Raw genomic sequence first — 11280 nt, 5'->3', positions numbered from 1 at the left:
GATTATTACATCTTCAGAGGGGCGAGACATTATTCCGTAATTTGATGGACATGCATCCCACCAAATTGATAGCAGTTGCTGTGAGATCGCTTCGCACGCCAACGGTGAATATAGCCAAATGTGTCAATATAATAGCACCTTGGACAAAGGTGGATACAATAGTCAATAACACCCCAGTGCTTCCTGAGAAGGGTAGAGGGCAGCATCCATAAAACAGTGTACATGGTTTATATGAAGGAAGGTCAAGATTATGGGCTCTCTCAACACTTCTTTCATCTCTCCCTCTTTCTTTACCCCCCCCCCCCGCACGCCGTCTCAACCGAGCTCCCCTCTCTTATGAGCACTGCACGCTCACACACACACATTATTTTTTTAGTGCTTCTGGAGTGTTCAGGCCGTCCGTCAGCCGCTCGTCTCACGCAACCAACTTCTATTTAGACAAATGTGTCGGTTCACACCGACTTGAGTGGCGTACAATCCCCATCGGGATCCATTCGAACCACGCCGATCCCCCGGCTCCTATGAACGATCCAATCGAGGCCAAAAGTCTTCGCGGTGAACTTTCCGTTCTGATAAAACAATGCCCGTAACAACAACTTTTTTAGTCTTTTGATCTGGCCAGCAGTTTGGGTGGAAATGCTCATATTTAGACAGTGAAGATCACGGTGAAGACATTTCAGCCGGCCGCTGTCCTTTCAGCACCAAAAAGAGCAGTTGTGATGAAAGGATAGTGGACGGAGTTTAAATAATGGTCAGTTTGACTTCTTTTCTTCCTTTTGACGAGCCATTCCCTTTCCTCTCGGCTGGCAGAGAGCGACAACCCCGAAGTCTTGGTCCGGTGTTTGAGATGATCAATCTTCTCCTTGTTTCACTTGGCTCTTACGTGACTTCTCAGCACTCGTTTACCACGTACAGTTGTTCACAAGAGGACAACGTTCATAGATCTACCCTCTTGATTTAGCTCTCGAAGTTCACACGATTGATGCACTTAAAATGTATTCAATGTGGAACCCTGGGAGCATATCTGGAACACCATGAAAGCGTCTGAGGTATTATATGTCATCGAAAACTGGATGCCCCCCCACACTTGTGCCATTTCTCATATAAAACAGCATAGACACAAGAGCTCTGTGTCAAGTTTCTTCATTATTTTGTTATTAAATTCCTTTTTGTGCCCAGATACTGTCAGGAATATCTAATCTTGGCTCAGCAGACATGATTGACGTACTGTTTATATTAAAGCATTTATTTGACTCCGTTCAACATCAAATCCAGCACGTTCAACCTGTGTCTAAAGACCATCTTGTGTCATCAGACATGATCAATCTGGCGGTGAAGTGGAGGCTCCAATGGCCCCGTCCCTAATTCCTACCCCCCTACTTCTTGCTTGGACCATGCCCATTCTTCTATCTCGGCCTTCATTTTGATCTCAACGACATACCTACGGTCTGTGACTGTATCTGGCACGGTTGTGATGCCATTTAAATAGAAAAAGATCTCACATATGCACTCTTATTGTGGCATCTCGTACTCGAGCAATGCGATGCAAAGCAAAGACCTCCCTCCCTCTTTCAGAACACACACGCACAGTGCGCTCTGCTGTTCATTTGCAGGCAGTGAAAGAGGTGTCTGCGGAGGGCCAGAGTGAAGGTTGTGTGTGGAAAAGCAACAAATCAACTTGGAGAGTAATATGAGCGGGGCTTTTTTTAATAATTCCATGACCACATGCCAAGGGAGACTGATTTACCAGAGAACCTCTGACATATACTGAATTTATCTTCTTCATGATCATACCCAAAGAGGCCCATCAGCTTTTCATTAAAGGATTCAGCCAAAGTACTGTTTTGTAACTGGCAGTTCAAAACCGCTACCATAAATAACTCAGCTGCGTGAGATAAAATAATATGGCACAGATCAAATGAGTTAGACTACAAGCTGATTTGTGCCACCGACACTGTGACCTAGGTGACTAGGTTTTCAATGAGTATTAATAAATAATAAAAACAAATAATCTCACCTCTTTCCCCTCGGGGAGACATTACACTTACGACAGAAGGTATTTTAAATACATCTTTTTTACGGAAACACAAGCAAATAAAAAGGATGCGGCGAGGGGGTCATTGAAACTTAGCGTGGCTTAATACTGCATCATGAGTTCTAGACACAAAGGTGAAGCAACGGAGCTGTTGATGGCCTAAAATATGTCACGTAAAAAAATGCCATGGGCAAAAGTGTATGCCTTGGAGGATGGAGCCCTGGCTGTGGAAACATGGAACATGGTCATGCACTGAGGGTGTGAGGATACGCCCTAGAGAGGGCTCTCACTTGAGCCTGTGACCCTTCAGAGGGTTGGTAAAGATGGAGAAGCCCGGTATCTAACAATAAAGTGCTATTTTGTTAGAATGAGGGATTTTTATCTAGTTACTCACTCTAAACTGTACAACTGTGAGGCACTTCTTAAGCGTACGTGGCCACAGAGCACCAGGCCAAAGATCCATGATGAACTTTGCAGTCCTCAGATCTGAAGCGTGGGACTCAAGTAAAGAGAAATGCAGAGCTGTCAACTGATGACCTGTGGTGAGTCGGACCAGACTCTTGGGGAGGCTGCTAGACTTGATAAAGCTCAATGTGCAGTGAGGCTGAACTGGGCCCCTTTTCAGAAAAGAAGTCCGACCTTTGTCGTAAACTTTTCTTGCATTGGGGGGTCAGCACCTCCAAGTGGCCATGTTACTCCGGAGAGGTGTGGGTTGAAAGTGAATCGCTGCCCCAGGAGAACGTGTTGTTAGGATCCTGATCATGAATAAAGATGCTGGCAGAATATTGACTATACTGTATATATAATAATAGAATATATTACAGACCAGAACCACTGCATTGAAAGAAAAGCCAGCAAAGGTGATCCAGGCTTCCGTATCAGATGCATGATAGAATACCTCCACAGGAAGGTGTACGAGTGCATCCAACTGGAGCATGAACAGGGGGGCAAACCCAGAAGATGCCTCTGGATTCCCCAGGCGGCGCTCCAATGGGACTCGTAAAAAGGCTCCTCTGTGCTGCTGCTTCCTCCGCAACCTGGACAAGGCGAGGCAATGTGGTCGGGGTTCAAATGGCACATGTGTGTGAACATTTTGAAATGGCTCAAGATGAAGACAAAGCCGGCGGGACGCGTCAACCAGAGGAAGTGACTGGTGCTGAGATTTTTGGGGTGAGACATATGTGCGCGTGATACCGACAGGTGAGCAATGTGTTTATTGATCGGAATCCCTGCTCCACTGACCCTTGCCGGGTGATCAAAGCTGTTACATCATCGGATAGCTCACAGCTCTGCGAGTGTTTGTTTTCGCAGCGAGACCGGTCCAGACGAGCGCATCTTGACTTAAAGCAGACTTCCTACTCATGAAGTTTCCCCACATCTGCTGGGGGACCGTGCATATGCTTGTGTGTGTATATGTGTGCGCTTTCCCTATGATCTCACCTTGTGTGCCTGAAGCCTGTTAAGGCAGAGATTCCTGCACAAACAGTCCTGTATGCTATAATCAGCAGCTGTGTGTCGACTTATCTATTATCACATAACCGCAAACAGGATTAAAAAAAAAAAACAATACGCAAATGCAACCGTGGAGCCGTCAACGAGCATATGCTCTGAGGATGTTTTGGTGAAGAACGGGGGGGGGGGGGATATTCCGACATCTGTTTCCGATGAACCGCCGGGGAAAGTTAAGGGGAGATATTTGGTCTTTTGTTTTGATTTACAGATGATCAGTAGTGCCTGTTCGGAGCCTTTCCCGTAAATGGATGCTCTATTTTGACTGTCCTTCTGGAATGCATCATGCAAACCATTTGCGGGTTTAAATTCAGTGGCACAAGTGTGAAAACAAAAGATTAATAGTGGGTTAACATGCAGACATGCGCCAACGATCGATGAAGACATTCTGCTGTTATTCAGGAACCTTATGGATCAGATTGAGGACAAATGAGAGGCCAAATGTCTGGATGTAGTACAACCACTATCTCCTCATCCATCCTATTGACACACTCCATTTGGACCTCTTTTTAATGTTAGATATCACATTTTAAAAACTGGGGAAAAAGAGAAAAGAGGTTAAAAAATAATAACGGACCATTGAGTCCACAACATAGCAGATGTGCTTTAAGAAGGTTGATATCACCATTTTAAGTTAAACAACCCTGAGGCCCCATTATCATCACCAGAACCATATTAAGCTGACTTATTTATCAAAATATCCTCCACTGATACATTATGTCCATAATTGTAGAAAACAAGCCCATACACTCTCGTTGATGGATTCCCCTTGTCACTTATCTGGGGGTGGGGATTCCATTTTATGTGTATTAGCACATTACGCAGTTACATCAATGCCTGAGTATCATTAAAGTTGATGCAGCGATACTGCGATACATCAATCAGAACTCCTATTATTATCCTGTAAAACTTGATGTTATGACTCCATCCCTTTGTCATAAGGAGGTTGTGATGAAAAGCTACTTTAAAGGGATGGTTGGGATGTTTTGATTATACGCGGTACTTATACATGGTCCGTGTGTACAGTAGATGACGGGCGGTATGCCTCCCAGTTTGGAGAAACTGACCAGTGACAAAGCAAGGAAAATGTATTTTCAACACATTTTCAGTGCTTTACCTTGCAGGGCTTTGTGTTTGTGAATTTGGTGTTTAGTTAATCAATCAGATTATGTTCTGCGAGGTAACATTATTATTTTATTCAACAGAGTCTGATTCTCTGAAGAGAGCATAGATGGATATAATAACTGCTTCAATTCCCAGTTGGAAAGGCCTGTCTGACTTATTTAAATATAGTGTCCACTTAAAGTGATATATTGTGGCAGTGGGGTGTGGTTAGACTCAGCTGTAGAGTGGGTGGAGCGGGGGTGTGGTTCAGGGAACAGTGCCGGAATGATGTCTAATCAGTCTCAGCTGGGGCTGAGGGTTAATCAGCCTCAGCTGGGGCTAATCGGGTTGTCTCTTCTCAATAAAGAGCAGGAGGGACTGAGAGGCGAGAGGAAAGAGCGAGGAGCGTCACCGAGCCTGTATGTGTGTTTGTTGGTAATAAAAGCATTTTGGAACGACCTCAAGCTGTGTGCTGCCTCTGTGCAAGTCCGAGACTCACCGGGTAACAGGGAAACCTGTTACATATATATTTTGTAAAAAATAGGTTTTGCTGCTGCCTCGTAGCCAGCGCCGACATTACTCCAGTCTTTTTCTCCAAACTGCCCGTGGTCCATCTAATGTAGAAATGCGCTGAAACAACTGAAACAACCCCACTTCAAAACATCCAAACTCCGTTTTTCGAGCTCCTCCTGCACCATAGAGTGTATTTTGAACAGATATGGTTGCCTGAAAAAGTTTGAGCTGGAAGCCGAGTGAACGTCGTGTCGATTTTTCCACCAACATGTGCTGGTTCACCCACGTTTGACCCGAGTCTTGATGCCTTTTGGAAGAAGAAGGAAATTGAAGATAAGAGGACGAAAAAAAAAAGATTAATTAAAACGAGAAGAACGAGAAGAAAAGGAAAGCCGTAGGTAGAGAAGCGAGAGAAGATGAGAAAGGGGAGGCCAGAGAAGGGGCAAGTGGAATAACTGGGATCGAGAGGATTAGGAAAAATGGTCAGGAAGATATTATTAAAAGAGAGGAGATAAGGATTTCAGGGTGAAAAAAGGCACAAATGAGGAACGGGAGATGAGAGGAACGATGAGGGAGTAGTGAAGGAAAAGCAGGGGGCGAGAGAGAGAGGCAGCCAAATGGAGATCTGTGGAGAATTATACATCAGGTCATGTGAGACTGATTCTCCGGGATGACAGCAGACTGACAGCCTAAATCAAAACCACTCCGCTCGGCCGGCCTTCCAGATCCTCCCATATTTTTCAATCTTTCCCTTCTTTCTTTCACCCGCTCATCCTCTCCCCCTCGGTGGTCTTTTTGTCCCTCTTGTAACTCAACCCGGCGGGCCACCTTTGCCTGTGCATTCACGATCAGGCCCAGGCCCAGGTCTCCGAAGTGATCAATCATCCGCTAAAGACCAGGTGCATAGGTGGGCAACTCTCGAAGACTCTCCCCGATCCTGTGTTGGTTTTTCTGCCTCCCTTGAGAATGCAGCCGAGGCCCAGCGACCAGAGCTGGAACGCCTTCCCTCAGTGTAATCAGAGCCGCGCCGGGCAATTTCACACATCGGAGAGTCCAAATGGCACCGAGAGGGATCTGTTAGAGAGTTTTGACGACTTTGACAACCAGAAGTCACAGAAAGATGTGCGGGAGGTGAACGGGTTCAAACACAAGTGTGCAGCTTTCTCCGGATGCGGCGCTCGCTCGTTGCTCCGAGGAGGAAGTTTCGGAGTCAAGATTTCTTTCCTGTGGCTGGAGATGTTTGGATGGCCATCAGCAAACTTTGATTTGTATTAAGATGAGCATCTATCTCTCCATAAGCCGCCGTCGATTGTCAGGGAGCCCTTTTCTTTTGCAGCTCAAGTTACATTTAATGTGCACATTAGTGGTTTTAAAGAATGGTTTAAAGAATTGTGTTGCAGTTGCTTTGAACTGTGGTACAAAATAATTGAATGTGACTTTTAGCAGTGTGGATAGTGACGGATACCTTTTTCCCCTTTTCACTGGCCACACTGCCATGTTCCTCCAGTACTACCTAATGCTTCCCTAGCGTGCTTGTGTTACTACTACTGTTGACGTTCAGACTTCCTGTACCTGGCACACTGCTACGGGTACATGGAAAGAAACACCAAAAAAACACCCTTGGATGCTTTTGGCATTGGTGATCAAATTAATTTATAAAGAGATTCTTTATATGATTCCATATTCCTGACATGAGATCATATGATGTTATAACTGAATGTTTCGGAATGATAACGAATCATGAATAAATGTTTCGATAGCTATTTTGGCAGTCCATGCACTCCTGTGGCCTAAAAAGGTGCGCTTTGACTAAGACTCAAACAAGCACACATTCAAGTTCTATCCATTTACAGGTCTGCATGTTGAGGTGCTGAAGCATCCCAGCACAAGTGCCCAATCTTGTCTTACATCTTTAAATCAACAGTTTTGCAATCCTACTTTGTGGCAGCTCAAAAGCGGAGGCCTGTTACTTCAGAGCCAGTCCTTTTAAAGAAAGAAACATCTTGGGTGTTTTTGCCAAAAAAGGACCTCACATACAATGTTATTTCCCATTAGAGAAGCTTTGATGGACTTCAACCTTATCCAAAGTGAAGAAACTTGGATGACGGACTCTCCCTACGCTGCAACCAGCAGCACAACAACAAATGTCTCTGAGCGGTCACAAAGTCAAAACAGCTGCCCCGCACTTTAAAACAGCCTGAACTGATGCATCAATGTGCTGCAGCAGAAAGGTGCAGGTCCTTGTGTCTCTATTGGAGCAGATGCTAATCTCTCTCGTACCATTTCTAACTTCATCAGAAAGAAAATACAGTTAGTTTGTCAACCTATATTCATAGAGCAACTTTCAAAACCTAGGTTACAAAGTGTGTCACAGGACTTTCACCCAAGTAACATACGTACTTAACTGACATCCTTATTTTGCGTAGGAAATGTACTTGAAATGTTCTTTATTCCTCAGCATAACCAAGTCTGTTTTTCCAATGAGTTCGTGACACAATATCTGTGCCATCTTGATTAGTGATTAGTCACGGAACCGGCTGGATCATTTTGAAGAAATTACCCTCGCGTGGAGCCGAGAGGATAGTAAAGAGCTTGTGTAAGAAAGTAGCCCGCATTAGTTAATGAGGATGGCTGAAGTGCACCATGGAAACTCGCATTGTCTTATGCAACAGAATCGGTAAACTGGAAAAGCCCTTCATGACGGAAACAATCCAGTGGAATATTCCTGTGCCACAGTTCCTGCGAGTCTTGCCCAGTACCAAAGCACTGCCATGAGCTCCGTGGTCGTTACAGCTAGCTACAAGAGCTGCTTTATCTGATACTGAGAACCACAAAGAGACATCAGCAGGTCATTTTAGCAGGAAGGACTTCAGACTGCGGCCGTTTCCTGTTTGCGTCACCAAGAAATTGTTTCTTTCAATGCGTCTGTTCGTTCCAAAAAACTGTACACTTTGATGTTGTACCAAAGCACAGTTCCGATGCCCCGAATGATTGACTTCGTGGCCAGATAAGAACTGTGTTTGAACTCTAAGCGCCTTCAGTAAACACGATATATCGGAAGGCACCGCAGGCCCCGAAATGTTCTCTGAACCGCAGAAAGTCACGCCAGATACTTGAGCGCCTCTTCTCCACCTTCTCCGTTTACCGCTCTGACGGCGCAGATTAGGGGACGGGACCAACATTTGTTTTCACGGGGCTGTGGAACACAGTGGTAATGGGGAGCTCGTTCAAAGGGCGAGGGAGGGAACGTTCCGAAAAGGTCACGTGTTGCTTGAAAACATTTCACTATACATTAGCGCAGAGGTTCCACTGACAGGTATAATTTCCATTTCTTTACTCCCACAAGGAAGAAGCATGAGCTTATTGACAGAAAAGCTGGATTACCACCCTGGCAAAGTGGGTATCTGCCCCCGGGGCCCTCAAATCTCCAGCGGCCACAAAAGCCCCAGGTTTAATACGTCAATTTGTTTGTGGCAATGGTAATTAGGTTTGGATAGACAGGAATGTGTACCACTTAGGCCCACCGTCAGCTGACATGATGAGTTCCTGTAGGTTGGTAATGATGAGGCCAGAAGAGAGTGGAAATCTGGATTCAAGATGGCACTGAGCTTCGGCATCAGTTTGTCTTTCATCAAATGGCCACAAAGTTAAGAAGAGGAATACTTTACATAAGGAGCAGCGAGGGAGACGTACAGATAGTAAACGGGGTTCCCGGCCCACGCATTGTGTCCGTGTAGCCAACTAGGTCAACCGAGCCATGCAGCGACATACTGAATAAAGATACAATGTATTTTATTATTTTGCAGGACTTTTCTCGGACATGTCCAGTGACAATCTCGATGGACAGGGTTAGCGCCGCGAACTAACTATGTTCCTCTCTGCGGAAGTCGGATTGACATACGATCCCCGTTCACTCCTTATTATCTTGCCTTCAGAATAAAAGTAACATCTCGGGTCTCAATCAGCATCCATTTTAACTATCATCTCTAAACAACAAAATATCATTAATTCTCATGCATCATACAGTTATTCATGACATTTGTCATCAACAAACAGTTACAATAATAAAACAGTGATCATCTCTTCTAATATTCTTCATAATATCCCATTATTAATTATCATATCTTTCTTTATGTATTAATTAATTAATTTGTGCAAGTATATATAAAATCCACTACAACTACACTAGCCAAAAAAAAGGTCAGCCGAGATGAGATTTTCCAGTGGGCTCGTCACAATGAGGGATCCTATTCGAATGACATATAGTTATGTGATTGACTCTATACCTTTACCACATGATTTTCCAGAACATATTCCTGTTTCTTTCGCTCTACATGTGCTTTCAAGTAGTTGGAACATTGCTGAACTGTTTTCCAGAACGTGTGGAAATCCTGCTTGTACACTAACGTCGAGGCGTTATGTTCCAAAATGCCACCAAAGACAACAGAAAAACAACGACTGAACTTGGGGACGTTCCCTTACACAGAGCGGGGGGTTTAAATATATGTATAGGAGCCACACAGCCAACACTAATGCCTGTTTTGATTCCCTGCCAGTAAAACATATCCAAACTTCTCCCTCTGTATTTTATTCAGTAACGTTCCAGAAACCTGCATCTCCGCATCCGTACCTGGCAGAAATCCCACTTGCACTGTTGAACCATCAAGCGTGATTTAGAATGCCCTCTGATCACGGCTTACGTCTTTATACGCCGTCGCGTCAGCATATCTATGAAATGTGTACTGGACTCGCAATGCGAGAGGGGAGGACGAGGCAGAGGCATCGTTTATCCGTCCCTATAGATACAAATGAATACATGAATATTATTAAACCTTGGAAATAATGACTTCAATAAGTTATTTTAAAGAACACAAACATCTCTAAAGAACATTACTGCTGCACCTATAGCTCATATCCCTCTGTAATAGCACTAATAAAGCAACGGCTCACCTCTCCTCCCATCTGAATATGCTGCATTGATTAAGGATGCTCACCGCTCCGACTAATACAGTTTATTCTCTCATTAAGCTACAACAAACTTCGGTACTCGCAGGGAGCTGCAACTGTCTCCATTATGGATCGGCTTCATTACTGCTAAAATAAACTGCACCCTCGTTGTGCTAGCTCCCATTCATATAGGTCTGTCTGTTTTGGATGACAGAGCCACACACATACGCACGCACACAAGCCCAGACGCACGCACACACACACAGCTCCCGTGGATTAGACGGTGCAAAAAGATAACGAACCCTTTTAAAACACTTCTACACAGAGTTGACTGTCCCACTGTCACATAGCTAATTTGTCATAACCACTGTGACTAATAGCTCCCTTTTCTGAAAGCAATTACTGTAGTACTATTAGATACATATGCATTACATACATTAAACACTGATTATTTTATGAAAAACAACCAAACTAAGTACTTTAAATGAATGCTTCACTTTGCCATTACCATTATTACTGGTGACCGCCATCTTGTGGAGGCCTAAAGAACTACAACTGAATTAGGCCTTTAACACTTGCTGTGATGAGTAAACCTGGGCCTGCATTTCACTTTTGGGCCCGAGATATTTTCTTCCAGTCGGTTTAATGAACTAGGTAAAACAAATTAGGCTCATGTTGCCGACAAACTGCCGGGTTTATGGTTTGAGCCAGCATGAATACTGAACACTGGCCAACAGCTGCCCGTGTGCAGCATGGCCAGCTGACTGACTCATCTCAAAGTGAGGCGCAACCAAAAACAGCGACAGGAGACCGACGTACCTGTCTCCACTTTGGAGTGGTCGGTCCTCTCCGTCACCTTCTCCTGGCTTATGAGGTAATCGACGATCCGCACTCCGATTGGCGGCTCGGTGTGGTTCCACTCCATGATGACCAATGAGCTGCTGGGCTCGTAGGTGTAAGACAGCTTCAGCCTGCCAACACAGTGACAGAGATGGTGTCAGCGAGCCGGGCTCGTAACCATCGCGACCGGCGGCTAACATTGCCCCCCGGTGTTCCCGCAGAACCGCGACCCTATGAAAAGATATTCTGCAATGTCACAAATACAGCCGGCGATCTGCAGCTATGTAGCGCCCGTGTGTACAGAGGCTTTCCTGCCACGCAATCAATGCAGC

At 44.9% G+C, this 11280-nt stretch overlaps 1 protein-coding gene across 1 annotated transcript in view; it reads right to left on the bottom strand.

Moving 5' to 3' along the window:
• astn1 (astrotactin 1) overlaps positions 1–11280 on the bottom strand; it is a 335249-nt gene that overhangs the window by 22723 nt on the left and 301246 nt on the right. Inside the window, exon 21 of the mRNA XM_034555334.1 lies at positions 10928–11079. Within this exon, the coding sequence (XP_034411225.1) occupies positions 10928–11079 (152 nt within the window). The remainder of the gene's footprint in view (positions 1–10927; positions 11080–11280) is intronic.

This window comes from Cyclopterus lumpus, chromosome 17, assembly GCF_009769545.1.
Source record: "Cyclopterus lumpus isolate fCycLum1 chromosome 17, fCycLum1.pri, whole genome shotgun sequence".
Lineage (NCBI taxonomy): Eukaryota > Metazoa > Chordata > Actinopteri > Perciformes > Cyclopteridae > Cyclopterus > Cyclopterus lumpus.
This window is presented reverse-complemented; position numbering and strand designations above follow the sequence as displayed.